The following is a 24,219-nucleotide window of genomic DNA, read 5'->3' on the forward strand; positions in this document are numbered from 1 at the left end:
ATGTTACTCCACCCTGTTTAGAGCATCATTATAGGCGTTTTACGTTATAACTAATGTAGCTAAAATGATGGATCTGCGACAGAGGAACTACGGGTTTTGGGAAACACACGTCACTACATCGTTTTTCTACAGCAGGGATCACCAAACTTGTTCTTAGAGGGCCGATGCCCTGCAGATTTTAGCTCCAACTCTAATTCAACACACCTGAACAAGCTAATCAAGGTCTTACTAGGTAAGGGGGAGGGGGGTTGGAGGTGCGCTTGTCCTAAAATGTTGCAAACCCCTGCCTTAGAGGGTACAGAACGTCTCGTCGACTTTGTGTGGTTTGTTGTGGAGAAAACTGCATGGAGAAAATTGATTGACAATGATATACAGCCAATCAGGAAGTAGAACACAATGCGCTGTTAAAAAAAAATAAAATAAAATAAGTAACTGCTAACTTACTTAAGTCAAACTGCACACAAAAAAATCTGCGAAACTGTGAAGCCACGAAAGGTGAACCGCATTATAGTGAGGGACCACAGTACTGCACTTCAATAATCACACTAAAATCGGAATACTCCACAGGTCTTAATCACTGTGTACACGACAGACTCTTAATCAGAGTATTGTCTTAATTATATTAAAATCAGAGTGTTGGTGTCCATGTAAACATACTCAAAGAGTGCCTCCTCTTCCCTTATATAGCTGTAAATCAAACAGTTACCATGCCAGCTTTCCACTATAAACAGAAGCTTGCAATGTTTGCCCCTACTCCGACCCCTTCTGATTGGTCGACTACGTTTGGACCTGAGAGTGATGTGTGTGAAGATCTTTTAACTTGATATGGCATCTAAAAAACATATTACTCACATGCGCTTCAAAAATCACAAGACAAGAGCATAGCAGTCAAACTTGTGCCTACATTGAAAAGCAATAGAAAAGTAGTGCATTGGTAAACAGAATGTGTGAATGGCCCCTAAGTGTGCATGCGCATCAGCATGGACAGCCTAAAAATATAAGATTTTGCGTGATTTGAACGTTTAGAAACTAAATTTAACATACAGTTGCTTTGAAAATTGTATTGGTGACTATAAATATAACATTTAATCATAAGCTTGGCAAACAGTTTTAAATCTGATGACTCCCCATTTAAACAATGCTTAAATAAAAAATAAAAAAAAGATGGTTGCCGAACAAAATGACTTTGGGATTGCTCAGCTATCATGCATTGATGGCGTTCTCACCTTTGGGCCTCTGGATGCAGGTGTGCTGGTTGTCGGACAGCAGAAAGCCGTCTCTGCAGCGACATTCATAACTGCCCATCATGTTAACACAGATCTGCTGACAGCCGCCGTTTCCTTCAGCACATTCATCCACATCTGTGGAGACACAGACAGAAGAACAAGAGTGAAAATACAGGCACAGAATTATGCCTACATATATACAGTTGAAGTCAGAATTATTAGCCCTCCTGAATTATTAGCCCCCCTGTATATTTTCCCCCAACCTCTGTTTAATGGAGAGATTTCTTTTTCAACACATTTCTAAACATAATAGTTTAAATAACTCATTTCTAATAACTAATTTCTTTTCTCTTTGTCATGATGACATTTTTCAAGATACTAGTATTCAGCTTAAAGAGACATTTAAAGGCTTAACTAGGTTAGATTAATAGGTTAATTAGGCAAATCATTGCATAATAGTGGCTTGTTATGTAGACAATCGAAAACAAGCATTGCTTAAAGGGGCAGTGTGTAAGTTTGACACCCAGTGGTTGAACTAAGCATTGCACACCTAGTTCAAAACATATGCAAGCGCATGTTGCCAGATTGACGACATCAACAGAAGTGTGCCTGACTATCGAGCCTAAAGGCTTATTTAAGTTGTGTTCTAAATAAAAGCAGCGGCACATGATAGATTAATATTTTCCATACAAAAGGAGTTTTTGTTCTAACCAACACCAGAAATGTATATTGTAAAAACGACTACTATTTTAGCAGATGAACAACAGGATAAACTGACAATGAACACCTCAGGTACAGCTCATGTGCTTTATTCAGTGTGAAATGCTAATAATGTGAGTTTTAATGGCATTTTACATGACATTTATTGCCATACTATTGAAAGCAGCAGCAGATAGTTCACCTCAGACCTTCAAAATAAAATAAACCATTTGAAATTAAACTTCAGACACAAATCAGTGATTCAGCATGTACGATTAATAATGTTAAAGAAGTTTAATATGTATTAATTAGATAATGCATGGTTTCTGCAGGTTTTATAGAGTTAAATTTAGAACTTTAAGACATTATTAAGACCATTTTTAATTAAATTTTAGACCCATAAAGGGCTAAAGGCTAAGGAATTTTTTTAATGGCCCGAATGGAATGGATTTTTATTTGCCCTATCAAATAAAGTTATTAGAATTTAATACACTTAATAACACAATATTATAATAATAATAAAAAAATAATATTTTAGATTTTATTTTGTCTCAAAATATTTTAAATATTGTGTAAAAACAAGCAAGCTCTACTTTTTTTCCAACATAAACTCTTTTAAAAAAATAACAAATGCTTTAAAGGTTTTAAAAACTATAAAACACTATAAAACACATTTTAATATGTTTTATGTGTTTTTAATTATTTTTATTATTTATTTTTATAAATATTTTATTTATTCCAGTTTATGTAAAGCACTTTAAATTGCCACTGTGTATGAAGTGTGCTATATAAATGAACTTGCCTTGCCTAAAAAAACAAATCTATGCACGTCAATCTTTCCAGGTCGGTGTCCTTAGCAGTAAGTACATGGAGAACTTTCAAACAAATGTTATTGTAATGCTGTGTTCACACCAGACGTGGAACGCGTGGATAAATCTCGCTATTCGCGCGTTAATTGCTGCGTGAACATTTGAGGTTACTCGCTTCATTCGCGCGTCAAACTCGCTTCATCCGCGCGTCAAATTCACTTCAGAACAGACGCGGATTCGCCTGATGGGCAGGGCTTCTGTCTGCCCCATGACTAACATGGATTTTATGAAGAAAATAACAGTGTTTATGTGCTTTATGAAGGATGATAAACAGTTTTGATACGTTTTGGGCCGTGTCTGAGTCCACTACATCCTTTTAGAGGTGCATCCAGCTCTTTAAGCTCATAAACTCCTCCAGAAACTGAACCTGGCTGATAGATGTTTTCAGCGGTGCTTCTGACTGAGCCCAGCCCAGTTTGATGAACTTCTTGTCGGTGTCTGCTGGGGGATTTCCCTTGGGACACCGACAACAAGCGATACGTCACAATCACGCCCCCACAAGAGCAAGCTCCTGATTGGTTAATGCGGCGCGAATGTCCGCTAAAGTTCAGATTTTCGAACTCGAGTGATTCGCGCGTCAAACGCGTCAAACGCTTAATTCATGGCACGCCATTTGCGCGTATCGCGCCATGCGCAATTCTCGTCAATCATGCCGCGCCATTCGCGCGTATCGCGCCGCAGGATGTCTATTCGCGCATTTGCATTGACTTAACATGTTAATCACTCGCGCTTGACGCGCGTTCCGCGTCTGGTGTGAACACAGCATCAGGAAAATAATTAAACCATTATGATAAATGAAGTAGAAAAACTATCTTTTTAAATAAAATGTTTAAAGTTTTAGAGTCGATTGTTGGTGATTGTATTTTGACCAGATTAGGTAGCAATACATGAACAAAGGAAAATTAAGACCTGTTAAAAAAGATTTAAGACCTACAGCATAATGTTTTAGTAAAATTAAGACTTTTTAAGGCTTTAATTTGAATTTTGACATTTAAGACATTTTAAGCCTTTTTAAAGCCCTGCAATAAACCTTTCCATTTCGTTGAAGTGCAGTGGGTGCACTATTCTGTGCATCTGAATAGCTGAAATTAAATTTTTATCATGTTGCAAACAGGCAAATTTCTTATCACGGCAAATCTCGTCAAGTAGCGTGTTGTTACGACACTGGGTTACAATTTAACCTGCTCACCTTACATTCGGAATATTTATATCATTTGCTAATTAAAAACCTCATGTGGAACTCTGAATCTGAGTCTCATTTTGGAGTCTGCTAATGTCCACCAGAGGTTGCATTTCGTTCAGGGACGCACACTTTAAGAGCCTTCTAAGACTGATTAAATGAATTACGCTGTCTTCCACCAAGGCAACCTGAGATGTTGAAATATAATTAGCTAAACTGGCATTGGGCAGGTTAAAGGAATCAAAAAGAAGACAGAAGTTCCGGCACAAAATACTCATTACGAAAGTAGAATATGTTTTTCAGATAAACAAGAATTTAAATATGTTTCTTAAATATCTGCAAACATATTAAGGTATTTTTATGCTTTAAAGAATGCAAACATTTCCATACATACATAATACATAATACTTACGTACATAGTAATATTGACTTTAAAATGGTAAAAAAAACTGCTTTTATTCTAGCCAAAATAAAACAAATAAGTGAAATATTTTAAAATCAGTCACAAAAACGTACATATGGTGTGCTCTTTTTTGCTAAATGATCATGTATAAACAAAATTAAGCACAAATTGTTAAATAAAAGTGAATGGCAGGGCAAGACACCACAATGCGAGCGTCTTATTTGTTTACCTCCTTGCCCTAAACAGCCTACGGTGACATTGGCAGGGTTTTTGGGTTCATTCTTTCCGCTCTGAAGTGTGTTTGCTGTGTTGATGCGTGTGACTCAGAAAAAGGAAGGCGGTTGGATCATTAATCAGCGTGTCCTGTTGATATCTCTACAGTTTCTCTCTGCCAGTCTCTGTGAACTTTAGTGTGTATGTGTTCTGGCTTACAATTACTGCTGACCTGCTTGTTTGAACTTGCGTCAAGTCAGTTGGTGTTGATGCTGTTGGCACCTCTGCTTCGCAATAGTCTCTACAACAAAAACGGCGCAATGAGCATAATGAATAATGTAATAAAAAAAGATATTGTGTTGACTGGGTGTACTAGAATAAGTGAACACACTTTAATGTTCTAAATACCCCTTTTTGTGTGTTTAGATATTGATCAAAGTAATAGACACTCGAGTTTTAGATGCAATGTTGTAAGCATTTTGGGTAGCACACATATTCTGAATGCCTTCGGCAGAATTCAAATGAGCCATATTAATCCAGATCTATCTACATTTATTCCGAGATTAATTTAGATTTTAAAAAATTTATCCATGCCCACCTATAATTCTTAAATAAATATATGCATTACATGCTAAATGAAAACATTACAAAACAACATATGCTTCTTAAAAGAAAACGTAATCACCTTAAATAATCACGCTAGATTTAAACAAAGGTTAGAGGACCGAAAGCATCATTAGCTCAGTGTAAAACAACAGAACTCAATGCGACAAACGACCAAGATATTATTTTAATATACACTCAAGGATCAAAACCAGGAGGAATGCTTGATTATTCCTAATTTTAAACAAATCGCAGAAAGAGCTTACTTCTGCATTGCACAATAAGGTAAACAGATATCAATGAGAATCAGAAAACCCAAGATCTTATTTTAACATACACTCACTGGCCACTTTATTAGGTACACCAGTCCAACTGTACATTAGCACAAATTTCTAATCAGCCAATCACATAGCAGCAACTCAATGCATTTGGGCATGTAGACATGGTCGATCTGCTGATTTTAGTGACTTTGAACGTGGCATGGTTGTTAGTGCCAGACGGGCTGTTCGGAGCATTTCAGACACTGCTGATCTTCAGGGATTTTCACACACAACCATCTTTATGGTTTACAGAGAATGGTTTGAAACAGAGAAAATACCCAGTTCTGTGGGCACACATGCCTTGTTGGTGCCAGAGGTCAGAGGAGAATGGCCAGACTGGTTCCAGCTGATAGAAAGGCAACTGTAACTCAAATAACCACTTGTTACAACTGAGGTCTGCAGAAGAGCATCTCTGAACACACAACACGTCTAACCTTGAGGCAGATGCGCTACAGCAGCAGAAGACCACACCAGGTGCCACTCCTGTCAGCTATGAACAGGAAACTTAGGCTACAATTAACACTGGCTCACCAAAATTGGACAATAAAAGACTAAAATAACAAGTCTCGATTTCTGCTGCACATTTGGATGGTGGGGTCAGAATTTGGCATCAACATCATGAAAGCATGGATCCATCCTGCCTTGTTATGCTGCGTTCACACCAGACGCGGAACCCGCGTCAAGCGCGAGTGATTTACATGTTAAGTCAATGCAAACGCGCGAAAAGACATCCTGCGGCGCGAATGACGCTTGGTAAATTGAGCGTTTTGTGCCTTTGACGCGCTAAACGAGCATTTTGCGTGAATCTCTCGAGTTCGAAAATCTGAACTTCAGCGTACATTCGCGCCGCGTTAACCAATCAGAAGCTTGCTCTTGTGGGGGCGTGATTGTGACGTAGAACCTGTTGTCGGTGTTCCGAGGGAAATCCTCCAGCCTTCACCGACAACAGTTCATCAAACTCGGCTTGGCTCAGTCAGAAGCACTGCTGAAAGCCTCCATCATCCAGGTTCAGTTTCTGGAGGAGTTTATGAGCTCACAGAGCTGGATGCACCTCTGAAAGTATGTAGTGGACTCAGACACGCTCCTAAACGTAACAACGCTGTTTTTCAGTCTTCATAAACCACATAAACACTGTTATACTCTTCATAAAATCCATGTTAGCCATTTAGCTATGAAGCTAGAGTCTTTGGGCAGACAGAAGCCCTGCCCATCACGCGAATCAGCGTCTGTTCTGTAGTGAATTTGACGCGCAAATGAAGCGAGTAACCTCAAATGTTCATGCGGCTATTTACGCGTGAATAGCGCGATTTATCCGTGCGTTCCGCATCTGGTGTGAACACAGCATAATAATGGTTCAGGCTGGTGGTGGTGGTGTGATGAAGTGGGGGATATTTTCTTGGCATACTTTGGCCCCATTAGTACCAGTTTAGCATCATGAAAAAAAACCTTTTGCACATTTTACACAATGGTAATTTAAAGTGCTTTGCATAAACAAGAATAAAAGAAAGTAAGAAGTACTGTTAAAGAAATAAAAACAAAGAATAAAATAATAAAAAACTAATTAAAATGTGTTCTTTTGCAGAGCACGAGACTTGTAACTCTGTATTTCATTTGAAATATTATATAAATAGATGCATTGCATGCTAAATGAAAACATTACAATACAACATATGCTTCTTAAAAGAAAACTTAACCATGTTAAATAATCATGCTAGGTTTAAACGAAGGTTAGAAGACAGAAAATATCATTCGCTCACTATAAAACAACAGAACTCAATGCAACGTCTCATAATCGTAATGCAAAAACAGACCTGTGTGTGTGTGTGTGTTAACAGACTCATTTTCATTTGGGTTTTATGGATCATTACACAACATCCTCATTCAACAGCCAATACATTTAAAGCTGTACTGTGATGTTAAATGACACGAGGGCCCATTTCCCAAATTCAATCAACACGACTCAATTATTTGATTATCTTTAGGGATTATTTTGTCTTTGACTGATGTGGATTTTAAGCCCCTTTCAAAACCATACCGTTGTGTGTGTGTGTGTGTTTCCATCAAAACACCACAGTTACTGCAGTAATACATCAAGAATCAGTGAAAGCAGGTAGTGCATGAGTTTAACCCACTTTACCACTGAAACTCAACTGTGTCCTTTGAAGCCGCAGCAAGGTTTTGCTCCTGTCAAACTGACAAATGTGTGAGTGTGTGTGTTTGTTCTCAGCGGAGAGGTGTGTGTGTCGTCTGCTTCTTCAAGGATGAGACTGCAACCTGATCTCTCTCTTAGACACGTTGCATCAGTGTCAGTCTGTATACACAAGCCCGTGCTTAATAAAGCCTCATGCGAAACTAATTTTCTGTCTATTTGTCCAATGTGCTGAGGACTTGGGGTAGAGTTTCCAATCTAGGCCATTTTCTGTCCAGCCAAGGGGGGATAAAGCCATTTCCCAGCACTCTTGTTCTCACACGGTCAATGTTACTAAGAGGGGACTGTTGCTCTATACTGGCCAAGAGGAGACCAGAGTTTCTGCTCATTTTAAAGGGGTGGCAGCAAAGGGGCATGGCCGGAAGCACTGTAGTGTTATAGCAGAGAAAGCTAAAATACAAACGCTGCTATTTCTACAGAGCTTCTTCTGTTTCTGTATTTGGGCTTCCAAAGGACACGACACAAAGAAAGAAGGGCTTACAATTTAATTTGAATTATGTTCCAGAGAATTATAATAAATATATAGCTAGCATTTGACAAAGGACAACTTCCAGAATCTCTCCCAGTTCAGTGCTGGATTTGGCTAAAAGCTCCTCAAAGGAGCAGCTAAAACCATAATAGAAAAAGCTGTAGATTGTGAGCCACAACCTGTAAGTGTTTTATTTGTTAAAATTGATCTATTACAAGCACAGTTTTTAGCATTAGCGAAGACGTAAACAAGAACGTATACGAGGGGAATTGCTTGATTATTCCTAATTTCAAACAAATCGCAGAAAGAGCTTACTTCTGGATTGCAAAATACGGTGAACAGATATCAATGAGAATCAGAAAGACCAAGATATTATTTTAGTATACACTCACTGGCCACTTTATTAGGTACACCACCTGTCCAACTGCTCGTTAACGCAAATTGCCAATCAGCCAATCACATGGCAGCAACTCGGTGCATTTAGGCATGTAGACATGGTCAAGAGGATCTTCTGCAGTGCAAACCGAGCATCAGAATGGGGACGAAAAGTGATTTACGTGACTTCGAACGTGGCATTGCTGTTGGCTCCAGAAGGGCTGGTCTGAGTATATCAGAAACTGTTGATCTACTGGGATTTTTAACCATCTCAAGGGTTTACAGAGAATGGTCCAAAAAAGAGAAAATATCCAGTGAGCGGCAGGTCTTTGGGCACAAACGCCTTGTTGATGCCAGAGATCAGAGGAGAATGGCCAGACTAATTCCAGCTAATAGTAAGGTAACAGTATTCAAATAACCAGTCGTTACAACCGAGATATGCAGACAAGCATCTCTAAATGCACAACACGTCCAACCTTGAGGCAGATGTGCTACAGCAGCAGAAGACCACACTGGGTGCCACTCTTGTCAGCTAAGAACAGGAAACTGAGGCTACAATTCACACAGGCTCACCAAAACTGGACAATAGAAGATTGGAAAAATGTCTGGAAAAACACCTGGTCTGATGGGTCAGAATTTGGATCAACAGCATGAAACCATGGATCCATACTGCCTTGAATCAACGGTTCATGGTGGTGGTGTAATGGTGTGGGGGATATTTTCTTGGCACACTTTGGGCCCATTAGTTCCAACTGAGCATCGTGTCAACGTCACGGCCTACCCAAGTATTGTTGCTGACCATGTCCATCCCTTTAAGACCACAGTCTGCCCATCTTCTGCTACTTCCAGCAGGACAACAAGCCATATCATAAAGCGTGAATCATCTCAGACTGCTTTCTTAAACATGACAATGAGTTTACTGTAGTCAAATGGCCTCCACAGACACCAGATCTTAATCCAATAGAGCACCTTTAGGATGTGGTGGAACGGGAGATTCGCATCATGGATGTGCAGACAGCAAATCTGCAGCAGCAACTGCGTGGAAGGCAAAAGGAGGTCCAACCAGGTAACAGAAGTTGTACCTAATAAAGTGGCCAGTGAGTGTAAATACACAAAGAAAAAAAGTTTTTTTGTTTTTTTTAAGCATTCACATATTGCGTATTTTACATGCTCAAGTTAGTTATTTTAAATAAAGACACATGGCATACGTATTCAAATATGCAAGGCAAGTTTTCCAGCCTATAGTTGAAAACATCTGAGCTTTTCAGAATGCCCAACTTAATCCCACGGCAATTTGTAACTTTTTGATTTAGTTGCTAATTCTTATAAATTCGTACAATCTAATTTGTACAATTAAGTACGATTTGCTAATCACTCAAAGACGGTTAGGGTTAGGGGTGGGGTTTGGTGCCACGCCTCCTTTTTAAAATCATACATTTTCATACGACTAAACTCTAACGAATTCGCCACTAAACTGACAAAACGTTAAATTCTTACGTTTTATCGTGAGATCAGGCTGGATTGCACACTTTGAGTGTGACTACAGCCAAGTAGCCAATCAGAAAACGTTTAATCCCATAAATACCGAAGTGCTTCTTTTACAGTGTCATTATTAGTAAGTCTCTTTATATAAAAGTGTCTGCTCTATTAATAAATGTAAATATGAATACAAGTCATTTTGTATCTTTATTAAAGAAAGCTTAGATAATTGCATCATAAAATAATACAAATATCCTAATAAAAATAAGTTTTTAGACCAAAAATAAAAAAATAAAGTGTAGTATTTTCTTTCCACCAAAGCATGTTTCCAGTTTTGCACCAACGTTTTACTACTGACAGCAATCAGGTGTGAGAGACGCTATAAGCACTCTTATTTCCGTCGCCCCTCTGAGCATTTGGAAACATTTTAGCGTATAGCGACATCCATAACGTCTGTTAAGCGTTTCCACAGAGCTTGCATTAGTATATGTGCAGCAGCTTCAAACCCCAAACACCTTGCTCCGCAGCATAAACAAACCAGAGATTTCCTGCCGCCGTTGAGTTTCATGACGCTCTCCTGGTCAGAGCTGCGTCGGGGACATGTGTGTGTTATGTGCAGGCCACGGCCCGCGTCCAAAGCAAATATTTGGAAAAGGAACAGGATTCTGGTGAAACCCGGAGCAGGGCTCATGCTATTTGCACTTAAAACATTTCTTCAAAACTCTCCTGGGAGGATTCTCTTCGGTGTTGTAAAAAAAAAGCCCTCTCTCTCCTTTTCTTTCTCTCATACCTCGTTCCGGTCCTTTCCATCCTCACTCCTGCTTCCTCTGGGCCAATTGCTCGACATCAGCAGGAGATGATGAGATGAATGAAATGTCTCTGCAGATACTCTCTGTAAATAGTTTTTGTATCTTCAATTTAAGATAATTTGGAGGCTTTTCTCAGAAAAACAACAACATTTATATTAATATATTATATTAAATTACAGAAATGTCCTTAAATTTAAATTTCTGGTAATTTTCCGTAATTTAATATCTGTTATTTTACGTTTTATTTCTATAATTTAACGACTATTATTTTAAAGTTTTTTTTCTGCCACCCCAGCTGCGGGAAATGAACCGCACAATTACGGAATTTATTTTTATGGTGCAGGATTACTAGGCAACTCAGAGCATCTAGGTAAGTCGTTGCATAACGATGGTATGTTCTGTAGATAATCGAAAACGATATTAATTAAAGGGGCTAATGACTTTGACCTTAAAATGATTTTTAAATAAATTAATTTCTGGCCGAAATATAGCAAATAAGACTTTCTCCAGAAGAAAAAAATATTACAGGAAATACTGATAAAAATTTCTTTGCACTGTTAATATATAATCACAGAAAAACAATATTTCCAATTATGTGCAGCCTGAGTCCAGACACATTTATTAGGAGCATGATGCTAAAAACCATAATTAATTGCATCATTATTTCTGGCGACTTGCGTTTTAAAAATAAACTAGAATAATTAGTCTAAATTATGATTCATTGCTTGATGATTATTCATGGTTAATCAAAAACATGTGTTGGTCTAATAAACTGAACTGCGAGTCAACGAAATTCAAAACAACTAACTAAAGTATTTAGGGTGGCATGGTGGCTCTGTGGTTAGCACTGTCGCCTCACAGCAAGAAGGTAGCTGGTTCGAGTCCCAGCCAGCTGGCATTTTTGTATGGAGTTTGCATGTTCTCCCTGTGTTGATATGGGTTTTCTCCGGGCACTCCGGTTTCCCCCACAGTCCAAACACAGGTGCTATAGGTGAATTGGATTAAAACTGGATGTAGTGTGTGTGTGTGCATGTGAGAATGTGAGTGTGTATGGATGTTGCCAAGTACTGGGTTTTGGCTGGAAGGACATCCGCTGCATAAGACATATGCTAGAATAGTTGCCGGTTCATTCCGCTGTGGTGACCTCTGATAAATCAGAGACTAAGGCGAAGGTGAATGAATAAAGCATTTCTACAGATTTAACAGAGGTATACGTCAGGGAAACGCATTGCTTATGTGTCTGCAAGTTTTAGTTTTTTTGTTAATACATTTTCAAATGGCGCCAATTTTAAATTTACGTACAGATATTTAAATTAAAAGTTAAAATAAAAACAACTGAGATTCTGCAAAAAAAAAAAAAGGTCAAGCTTAAAACGGATAGAATAAAAAAGATTGACACTGAATACTGCAAACAAATTGTTACATTCTGAATGCTGTTTTTCTGACTATTATTGAAAAAAAAAAAATGTCTAAAATGCCAAAAACACTGGTAGCCCCTTTAAAGCTAAAATCATCCACAAAAATTGGAATGAAGGGCTGTCTGAGCTGAATTAATTGATGAAAATTGTGGAGAAGGAGAATAAAGCAGGATAAAGAACGTCAATACAAGAACGCTTTACAAGCGCCGCAATCAGGCGGACGTTTCTCAAAGACACATCTGTGAGCAAATCAATCAGCAAATCAATTCGTTAAATGCTCTACACACACACACACACACACACACGCACGCACGCACACACACACACACACACACACACACACAAACAAACACGCACACACACACACACAAAAACAAACACACACACATACACACACGCACACACGCGCACACACACACACACACACACACACACACACACACACACGCACACACGCGCATGCACACACACACGCGCATGCACACACAGAGCACTGACTACATAAAATAAATAGAAAAAATTCACCATTGTCTTCTGTAATCTGCACCCCAGAGCCATGAAAAAGTCCTTACGTACCACCCAACCGTAGACTATTTGAATATTTACCCCTTATGTGCTGTTGGGGATGTTTTCATCCTCATCCAGCGAGTGACCTCATCATCTTCCCCGTCAGCTTGCTGTGCTGTTTAGCGCTCTACCGTGATGCGCAGTGTATAAGTGAACGCCGAAATACCTTTGCGGCTAGAATGACAGGTTCTTTCTGAACTGGTTGTTGGCCTGACCGCTGTCAAAATTCGTTCTTTTTGACTTCTCCATCATCTTGTTTCACCTTTGCATGGAGGGAATTTAATGTTGTAACAAACGATTTAATGACTTTCTCGCGCTAATCAAAATGCATCACATGACTGTTCATTTACTGCGCAAGCCAAGCCTGGCCTGACCCGACCCCTCGGTTTCTGGCAAATATCTTATCTAATATGGAGTATAACAGCAAATTAAAGTTTGTATGTGTGTCTGAGAGTGTGAGTGACCTTTCCGCACAATATAGATATAGCCGGAGGCATCAACTATCATGGTTCCAAGCAGAGCCTGTTTAGAAACAGGTGTTAAAAAATTGATGTTAACGAGTTAAGGCCTTTGCATACTGAAGTTCAAAATTGTGGTGTTGTTTTTTTCATATTTACATAAATTGTTCACGTACACAAACCTTGCACACCGAGTCCGATGCATATTAATTTATCCATTCTTAAAAAATGCTAAACATTTCAGAATAGATTCAATCTCAACTGCCAATTCTGTCTTATATTATACACTGTGTTTGTCATAAAGTTATGTGGCTGAAATAACAGTAGTGCTGCACAATATATCGATTCAGCATTGAAATCACAATGTGCGCATCTGCAATAGTCGCATTGCAAATATATGCAATGTTAGGTCTATATTATAGTTGACCTGAAGCTACAGAACTGTATTTAATCACTGTATTTGCATGGAATTTATACAATTTATGCAACAAAAAAAAAAGAAAAAAAAATTCTTACTTAGAATTTGCTGGTCCATTTATCTACAGTTTAAGTGAGAACTATTAGCCTTCCTACAATTTTTTTTATTTTTTTAATATTTCCCAAATGATGTTTAATAGAGCAGGGAAATTTTCACAGTTTGTCTGATACTATTTTTTTCTTCTGGAGAAAGTCTTATTTGTTTTATTCCGGCTAGAAAAAAGCAGTTTTTAATTTTTTTTTAATCCATTTTAAGGTTAAAATTATGAGCCCCTTTAAACTATATATTTTTTGTTGATAGTCTACAGAACAAACCATCATTACACAATGACTTTCCTAATTACCCTAACCTGCCCAGTTAACCTAATTAACCTAGTTAAGCCTTTAAATATCACTTTAAGCTGTATAGAAGTGTCTTGTAAAATATCTAGTCACATATTATTTACTGTCATCATGGCAAAGACAAAATAAATCAGTTATTAGAGATGAGTTATTAAAACTATTATGTTTAGAAATGTGCTGAAAAAAGTCTCTTCGTTAACAAGAAATTGGGGAAAAAATAAACGGGGCTAATAATTCTGACTTTAACTGCACACTTCAAAATGAAAATAAAACTATTTAACTTGCCTCACTGACAGGTCATTTTTCAAACAGTGCTATTCAACTATGTTGTGAAACTGTATTTATACAGCAATATTTATTGCAGGAAAATTATGGACGTCCAGCGTTCTACAGCCTCCGGCACCTAAACTGCAGCTCTGCAGGAAGTTTGGCCAGAGGAGAAATGCTCGTACCTAACAGAGCCTGATTTCTCTTAAGGTTTTTTTTTTTTTTTCATTCTCTAGAAATAAACAAATTCAGAATCAAATATCCTAATATCAGATTTTTCCAATATCATGCAGCCCTAAATGACAGCATTTAGTATTTTGCCGTTTGCTTGTAAGGTGGCTCTGAACTATCGAAACACGCTTTTTCTGATGCAAAAAAATAATTCAAAAGATAGATTCCAGTTTTAAACTTTTTTATGATGGTCGAAAATTCCTGAGGCTGCATGTTAGTGCAACTGGCACTACGTGAGGTTAAATTTACTATTTGACATGCAGAAATTTCCGATTCAGTGTGTAATAGCCTGTAGTTCTACCAAAAATGAAAATGTCCAGTTCATTTACTCATCCTCAAGTCACCCAAGATGTATGAGACTTTATTTCCATGAACATCAAAGAAGATTTTGAGCTGAATCCATGATTCTTGGTGATTTCCATAATGGCAGTGAATGATTATAGTTTTGTTTTGTTTTTTTAAATAAAAGCCATGGCCTCTGAGGATATACAGTAGTGAGGTCTTGTGAAGGATTGATTCGTTTAAGAAATTAGACATTATTTACAATATTATTAGCTTTAAACCCCATCCTAGTCAAACAGATCTGAGTGCAAGTGTGAATGAAGTCCGACTGTTGTCTGGTCGCTATTTAGGACCAGAGGGTGCATGATTGAACAGTAGGTCAAGTGGTGCAGTTTGTTGATAGATATTAGGGATTGCTAGTGAAAACACCCAGATATGTACCCAAGAACTTTAAGAGTCCTGCATGAACTGTCATCAATACTAACGTGGCAGCTTTTTTATCCAATCAGATTTGTTTACGAGTGGACTGGTTAAGACTGCTGCACATTCGACTCCAGAAAATCCTGCATATTTAAACCAATCAGAGGACGACTGATCATCTGCCGAAGTGTTTCCAGAAAAGTCTTCAGACATTTAGCCACAGGCTGTGCTTGACATGATGTCTAAGGCTAAGACTATAACTACATGAACACATTAAATTGTATCCAAGTTCACACATTTTTTACTTTCCCTCTCACTAAAAACACCATGGAAACAAAGTGGCTTGTTATTATTAGTATTCTTTGTGGCATCAAACCAATAACACACTAACCTTCTAATGTAGTAATAGATATTTAGTATCTCAAGAGAAACCTTCAGGAGAACAGAGACACTGTTTGTTTTACCCACAGTTCATTTGAGTAAAGCATTCATTTGTGAAGAACAGAACATAGCGTTACAGAGTTAGTGAAGGGTGCGTAAAAGATAACAGACACGCTCGGATATCAAACGCAGGACAGCAGATATAGACCGTTTCAGACCCGCATACACGAGTACAGATCAACCATACAGCAGCAGAAATGATCCACTGCAAAACACGACGCTCAAGCTAAATGGACTGGAACACAGGGCCATCAGGTGTGACAGGATGAAGCAAAAGCAATCTGAGAATTAAGAAGGAATATTATATATAATTTTAACAGTACTTAAGGAGGTAAGTTTAACCAAAAATTAAAATGAACTGTTAATTTATTTACTCTAATGTCTGTGTTGTTTCTTTAAACGTCAACAGATGATCCATAAAGCTGCAGCTCTGAGCCCATGCAACAGCTCTCTTTACCTCTCTGCATTGGTTACTGGTCAAGGCTTGTATAATGTTTAAGTTATTGATGCCTGCCAACAGGACATCCCCTTCCACTGCACCCCCTTAACTCCACCTGCTGCTGAAGGTCTACATCCCTTTGAGGAGCCTCAAGTAAGTGAGCGAAGCCTTGTGGTACTATCACAAAAAGGCTATAAGTCCATTTCCAAAACCTTTACATTCAACGTTCCTCAATGGTGGATGGATCTCCCCATTACCATATTATCTACTGATTCACTGGTATGAATCATACGACAACTAAAAACCCAGCTCTTCCATGATCACCTGAGCCCCTGTGGACAAAACCAATATCTCACGATGAGAATTTCGATGAAATATTCTGGTTGGTCTTCATCCATTTCTATTGTAAATGCAGCACAAATGGGAACAATTCTTAAAAAGAAATGTGATGCCTGTCTTTGCTGTTTTCCCAGTGAAAGGAAGAGGAGAAAAGACTGGGACGATATCTAATGACTTGAAGGCTTTTAGTAAACTGCTATATTGAAAGAGCAAACAGATGGTGAGGGATGTAAGTGCACACTTAAACTAAATGAAGTAACATCAGTGTTTATACACAAAGAGTGAGATATTGAGTCAAACAAGCACTAAAAATGACAGGATTTGATCATGCAGGTTTGTCAGTCACTAAAGGAGAACATTCAAGCTCATTTACAGAAAGAACTGGTAACTGGCGAGTTTGTATTTCAATCAAATTACAGATATATTAAATATGATAGACAAAAGCAATTCTCTGACACCGTATCTGGTCTGCACTCTTTATTTTAGTTGCTCATGCTCACCTGCGAACCAATTTTGTGCATCCAGTTTGGTAACAGAAACAGATTGAGTGCCTGAATCAGCCATTGAAATGAATGGGTTTGCAATAGTATGTAAAATGTGTATAAACCTTTGAACTTCTCTGCTTATGCGATTTGGTCAGCACGGAAACAAGCCATTGAAATGAATGGGTTTTCAAATAGTATGCAAAATATATACAAGACTTTGACCATCAAACTTATCTTCTCATGCAATGTGGTCAGCGCAGAAACAAGCCATTTATTTGAATGGGTTTCAAATATTATGCAAAATATGAATAAAACTTGCATATGCAATATTGTCAGCGCAGCACAAGCCATTGAAATGAATGAGTTTCATAGCATAGTGCTTTACGTGTCCTGTGTAAAAGCTGCTTCACATTGCGCAGTGACTACAGCAAGAGAGAGAGTGAAACAATCGCACTGTACACTGCTGCAAAGTTCAGCACAGAAGAGACTTTTCTTCAGGGTTGTTCATTTGTTTCAATTACTATGCCTAATATGTATTAAAGTTGAACCTTTTAACTTTTCTGCTCATGCGATTTGGTCAGCATGGAAACACGCCATTGAAATGAATGGGTTTCAAATAGTATTTAAAATATGTATAAAACCTTGACCTTTGACCTTCTCATGCAATTTGGTCAGCAAGGACACAAGCCATTGAAATGAATGTGTTTCAAATATTATGTAAAATATGTATAAATATTTAAGCGTTTAAATTCTCTGCTCATGTGATTTGGTCAGTGTGGTAACAAGCCATTGAAATGAATGGGTTTCAAATATTATGTCAAATATGTATAAAACTTTGATCTTTGAACTACTCTGCTCATGTGATTGGGTCAGTGCGTGAACAGCCATTGAAATAAATGGCTTTCAAATAGTATGTAAAATATGTATAAAACTTTAACTTTTGAACTACTCTGCTCATGCGATTCGGTCAGCGTGGAAACAAACCATTGAACTGAATGGGTTTCAAATAGTATGTAAAATATATAAAACTTTGAACTCATCTTCTCATGCAGTTTGGTCAGCATGGAAACAAGCCATTGAAATGAATGGGTGTAAAAGAGTATTTAAAATATGTATAAAACTATGACCTTTGAAGTACTCTGCTCATGCAATACGGTCAGCGCAGCACAAGCAATTGAAATGAATGGGTTTCATAGGATAGTGCTTTACGTGTCTGGTGTAAAAGCCGCTTCACATTGCGTAGTGACTACAGCTAGATGGAGAGTGAAACAATCACACTGTACACTGCTGGGGAGTTCAGCACAGAATAGACTTTTTAAGCTCATATTTTCACCTGTTTTTCTCAATAATTCCAGCTGAAAAAATAAGGTGCATCCTTTCAAATCAGCAAAACAATGGCAGTTAATTTGCAAACACAATTAAGAAAAATAAAATCTTACAAGACCATTTCAGATTTTAATTAGGCAAATTTTGTCTCAAAATGACATGGGCACATCACTTTTTACTTGTTGTGGTTGGAGCATGCTTTGACATATGTAGTTATGTAATTATTTAAGGTTTGCCAAAAAAAAAAAAACAACCATGTTGGACTAACAATTTCTGCAGCTTTTGGCAATTTTTTAAAAGACTCCTCTTCCTGTCATTCCAACTTAAACACAAAGCAACAACCATTGACACCAGCTGTGCATGCTGACACCGCCAATTCATTTGGCATTTTATTGGCCGGATTTTATACTCTTTCAGACGATTGTTTTTTGACGAAAACCCCATAGTGGAAGGTTTTCCACATAGCATTGGAGTTTCCCATCCGAACGGGAACGCTACGATTACTAAAGTAACCCTCGTTCCCTGAGGGGGGGGAACGGAAATGCTATGTGGAAAACCTTCCACTAAGGGGTTTTCGTCATAGTGTAAGGTTTTCCACATAGCATTGGAGTTCCCGATCCGAAGAGGAACAGTTGCAGGATGACACTGTACGTCTGTAACAAAATATAAAACATTCAAAGTGTTTTAAATACCCACTTAAGAGCTAAAATGTGCTGTCCACGTATGTGGAGTGTGGACACTCGGGCCCTAGGAGGATAAAATTGTTACCAGCCAAAAAAACAGGGTGCATTTCTATAAATCAGCAAAATAATGACAGTTCATTCCCAAACACAAACACACACAAAAATTAAATCTTACAAGACCATTTCAGAGTTTAATTAGGCAAACTTTGTCACAAAATAACAGGGTTAATCACTTTTTACTTGTTGTGGTTTGAGCATGTTTTGGCATATGTAGTTATGTAATTATTTATGGTTTGCCAAAAAACAACCATGTTGGTCTAACTCAATTTCTGCAATTTTTTTTGGCAATTTTTTAAAAGACTCCACTTCCTGTCATTCAAACTTAAACTCAAAGAAACAACCATTCAACCAAAGACTCATTCTGATCAAATCACATTGCTCTGAAATCTTTGGAAGAACCATTTCCTCCAGCGGGGCACAAAAGCTGCTAGAGAAAGCCTGGATTCTTGAAAATGTGTTTCTTAAAATTGCAGAAGAGATCTTTAAATGTCTATGAAGTGCTGGAACACCAGGCTGAGTTGTGCAGTTGTGCGTCACGCCGTGCAAGTGCACCCACAAAACCCAGACGAACACTCAGTGAAAAGCCACCGATCACAGCAAACGCAGCAATTTCACATCTTCATTGGGCTGATTGTTCAACTCCGGCTGACATCTGTTTTGAGTTAAAGAGCCGGGGTCAGTATAAGACTGTAACCCGATGTAAATCTCCCTCACAAACACACACATTCCCCTTAGATTGATTTAACTGACCTGGAACGACTGGGCATATGAGCCACCGAATGTCGAAAATGTGAGCTCACGCGTCTGAAAATACAATTAATACCACAGAACTGTGAGCTCAGCAGTCGCTGGAGAAATCGGACAGATTTATCGCCCTCCACGACTGGTTAACCGCAGAACCCGCTGCATTTTGACAGGGAGGATAGAGTGACAGCTTTTGAGTTTGATTAGACATGCTTGAATATCAACAATTAGAAGAAAAACCAACAGAACTTCAGTCTGCTTGTCTTGCGAGGGATGATTTGCAGCAGTACGCCATGAAATAAAGTGAACTTCTTGGGTTTTTGTGTCGTGTTTTACAGTTGAAATACAAGCAATCGTATATCAAAATACATGTGAGTTTGAGAAGTCTCCAGTGGGGTCAGAAGAGTTTGTTTAAATGCATTTAAATGAAGAGTATTTTTCTGACCTCATTGGCAGATCATGTTTTTAACAATGAAGTCACTTTATTTTTTAGCATTTTGTTCAAAAATAATTCTCAAAGTATATTTTATTACGCTTTTCTGCTTCATGTCGTGTGTAATGTAGCTGTAAAGCATTCTTATATCAAAATAAGTTCACTTGAGAACTCTGCAATGGGGTCAAAAGAATGAGATTTAAATGAAGAGTATTTTTCAGACCTCATTGGCAGATCATGTTTTTAACAAAGTCTAATTATTTTTTAGCATTTACTTAAAAAAAGAATTCTTAAAGTGTGTTTTTTTTTTTTAGAATTATTTTTTTCGGTTTTTTTTTATCTTTATTTTTGACAGGACAGTAGAAAATTGACAGGAAAGCATGGGGAGCAGAGAGAGGGAAAGGATTGGCATAAGACCACAAGGCGGAATCGAAACCAGGTCGCCGCGAGCACCAGAGCGCATGTGTCGACGCACCAACCATTACACCACCGGTCGCCGACTTAAAGTGTGTTTTAAATATGCTTTTCTGCTTTATGGCTAGGGATGCAACGATTATAGATTTTGGTTGTACGATTATAGTCTGAGAAATAATCACGGTTTCACGAATATTATGCATTCATTCTTTTTTTAAACACCACTAGTTTAGAAAATCACACGAAAACTCCTAATATTTTAAAGTGTTATATATTGCTACTCAGTAACCAATTATTACAACACAAAATAATATTAAAAACAAACAGTACAATTTCTCTCTTTGGGCAAAAAAAATAAGTAACATTTTTGACATTTAAACAATTTTACACTGTAAATAAATGACAGAACAATGAATAAATAGTTTTAAAAATAGTATTTGTCTAATGCGGGGCTTGAAATTACTTGGTAGCACCGTTGCTCCAAACTTCAAAAATTTTAGGAGCACCATAAAAAAATTTAGAAGCACCCACCAAAAATGAATGTACTCGAGAATTCTTCAACGGGGTCTGAGAAATGTGTTTAAATTCATTTGAAATGCATTTAAACACACAGCAAAAATTTAAAACTGAAATAGTTACAATAAGTCATGTGCGAAAAAACTCTCCTCACACTGGTCAGTTTCAAAGTTTATTATGCTTTTCTGATTCATTGTGAAGCACCTTTATATCTAAATACATTCAGTTGAGAAGTCACCAATGGGGTCTGTAGAGTTTGTTTAAATGCATTTAAATAAAGAGTATTTTTCTGACCTCGTTGGTGTGTGAATTTCAACGTTTAACCATGAAGTCACTTTATTTTTAGTACTTTGTTCAAAAAGAATTCTTAGGATCTTAAAGTGCCTTTATTATGCATATCCGATTCACACAGTGAAATGTAGCTGTTTGTGAAGCATTACTATATGCAAATTGTTTACCTGAGAAGTCTTCAACGGGGTCTGAAAAACTTGTTTAAAAACATTTTAAAAATATATTATATTTCTGACCCTATTGTGTGTAAATTTTCAATGTTTTTACCCATGAAGTAACTTTATTTTTAGAAATGTTGTTCAAAATAATTTTTTGTATCTTAAATTATTGCTTTTCTCAATTAAATCCTGCTTTTCTGATTCCCACAGTGTGTAAAGTAGCTGTTTGTTAAGCACTCTTATGTCAAAGCACATTTAGTTGAGACATCTCCAATGGGGTCTGTGGAGTTTGATTAAATGAATTTAAGAATATATTATTTTTCTGACCCCATTGTGTGGTAATTTTTAGTGTTTTTAACAATGAATACACTTTATTTTTAGAAATGTTGTTCAAAAAGAATTCTTAGGATCTTAAAGTGCCTTTATTATGCATATCCGATTCACACGGTGAAATGTAGCTGTTTGTGAAGCTCTCTTATATCAAAATATGTTTACTCGAGAAGTCTTCAACAGGATCTGAAAAATTTGGTTAAATGCATTTAAAAATATATCATTTTTCTGACCTCATATTGTGTCATTTTTCATCCCTTTTACCCATGAAGTCATTTTATTTTTAGCAATTTGTTCAAAAAGAATTCTTAAGATCTTAAAGCACATTTAGTTGAGACATCTCCAATGGGGTCAGAAGAATTTATTTGAATGCATTTAAAAAGATATTAGTTTTCTGACCCCATTGTGTGACAATTTTCAATGTTTTTATCCAAGAAGTCACTTCTTTTTTTTTTTTTTTGAAATTTTGTTTAAAAAGATTTCTTAGTATTTTAAAGTGCATTTATTATGCCTTTCTGATTAAAGTAGCTGTTTGTGAAGCACTCTTATATCAAAGAACTTTTAGTTGAGACATCTCCAATGGGGTCAGAAGAATTTATTTAAATGCATTTAAAAATATATTAGTTTTCGGACCCCATTGTGTGACAAATTTCAATGTTTTATCCATGAAGTCACTTTATTTTTAGAAATTGTTCAAAAAGATTTCTTAGTATTTTAAAGTGCTTTTATTATGCTTTTCTGATTCATTGTGAACCACCTTTATATCTAAATAAATTTAGTTGAGAAGTCGCCAATGGGGTCTGTAGAGTTTGTTTAAATGCATTTAAATAAAGAGTATTTTTCTGACCTCTTTGGTGTGTGACTTTTCAATGTTGTTAACCATGAAGTCGCTTTATTTTTAGAAATTTCAAAAAGAATTCTTAGGATCTTAAAGTGCCTTTACTATGCATATCCGATTCACACAGTGAAATGTAGCTGTTTGTGAAGCATTACTATATCAAAATTCGTTTACTTGGGAAGTCTTCAACAGGGTCTGAAAAATTTGTTTAAATACATTTTAAAAACATTATTATTGTGACCTCATTCTTTAATTTTCATCCCTTTTACCTATGAAGTCATTTTATTTTTAGCATTTTGTTCAAAAATAATTCTTAAGTTCTTAATTAACATTTAGTTGAGACATCCCCAATGGGGTCAGAAGAATTTATTTGAATGCATTTAAAAATATATTAGTTTTCGGACCCCATTGTGTGACAATTTTCAATGTTTTATCCATGAAGTCACTTCTTTTTTTTATTTTGTTTAAAAAGATTTCTTAGTATTTTAAAGTGCCTTTATTATGCCTTTCTGATTAAAGTAGCTGTTTGTGAAGCACTCTTATATCAAAGCACATTTAGTTGAGACATCTCCAATGGGGTCAGAAGAATTTATTTAAATGCATTTAAAAATATATTATTGTTCTAACCCCATTTTGTGACAATTTTCAATGTTTTATCCATGCAGTCACTTTATTTTTGAGAAATTGTTCAAAAACCTTTCTTAGTATTTTGAATTGCTTTTATTATGCTTTTCTTAATCATTGAGAACCACCTTTATATGTAAATACATTTAGTTGAGAAGTCGCCGATGAGGTCTGTAGAGTTTGTTTAAATGCATTTAAATAAAGAGTATTTTTCTGAGCTCTTTGGTGTGTGACTTTTCAATGTTTTCACCCATGAAGTCGCTTTATTTTTAGTATTTTGTTCAAAAAAAATGCTTAGGATCTTAAAGTGCCTTTATTATGCATATCCGATTCACACGGTGAAATGTAGCTGTTTGTGAAGCATTCTTATATCCAAATACGTTTACTCAAAAAGTCTTCAACCGGGTCTGAAAAATTTGTTTAAATGCATTTAAAAATATATTATTATTTCGGACCCCATTGCGTGTCATTTTTCATCGCTTTTACCCATGAAGTCATTTTATTTTAAGCATTTTGTTCAAAAAGAATTCTTAAGATCTTAAAGTGCCTTTATTATGCCTTTCTGATTCATGCCGTGTGTAATGTAGCTGTTTGTGGATGTAAAAGCTTTGCAGTTTCAAAGACCGAAGTGCAGATAAATGGAGCTTTTGTCTTTCAAAAGAAAGAGATTCTGAACAGCCTGAAACAAGCCGTCATTAATTCCAGTTTTAGTTCCAGAACAAACCTACACAGACTGTGTAACAAATTAGCATAATGTCAATCAATGGTGTTTATTTAGAATA

General features: G+C 36.9%; 1 protein-coding gene and 3 long non-coding RNA genes across 5 annotated transcripts in view; 2 read left to right on the top strand and 2 right to left on the bottom strand.

The window, feature by feature from the left end:
• scube3 (signal peptide, CUB domain, EGF-like 3) overlaps nt 1-24,219 on the bottom strand; it is a 294,145-nt gene that overhangs the window by 163,788 nt on the left and 106,138 nt on the right. For both annotated transcript variants that reach the window (XM_087304850.1, NM_001260501.3), the window contains 1 exon segment: nt 1,227-1,361. In XM_087304850.1, the coding sequence (XP_087160976.1) occupies nt 1,227-1,361 (135 nt within the window).
• On the top strand, nt 15,753-16,982 carry LOC141380564 (uncharacterized). The gene is made up of 3 exons (XR_015524095.1): nt 15,753-16,088; nt 16,167-16,578; nt 16,670-16,982. It is a non-coding gene; the product is annotated as an uncharacterized LOC141380564 (long non-coding RNA).
• Nucleotides 19,257-23,651, bottom strand: LOC147838284 (uncharacterized). Its single transcript, XR_015524111.1, has 3 exons — nt 22,651-23,651; nt 21,212-22,416; nt 19,257-21,165 (listed from the first exon to the last, which is right to left on the bottom strand). It is a non-coding gene; the product is annotated as an uncharacterized LOC147838284 (long non-coding RNA).
• LOC147838285 (uncharacterized) lies at nt 20,181-23,893 on the top strand. Its single transcript, XR_015524106.1, has 3 exons — nt 20,181-20,352; nt 21,360-21,888; nt 22,289-23,893. It is a non-coding gene; the product is annotated as an uncharacterized LOC147838285 (long non-coding RNA).

This window comes from Danio rerio, chromosome 23 (genome assembly GCF_052040795.2).
Source record: "Danio rerio strain M-AB ecotype USA chromosome 23, GRCz13ab, whole genome shotgun sequence".
Lineage (NCBI taxonomy): Eukaryota > Metazoa > Chordata > Actinopteri > Cypriniformes > Danionidae > Danio > Danio rerio.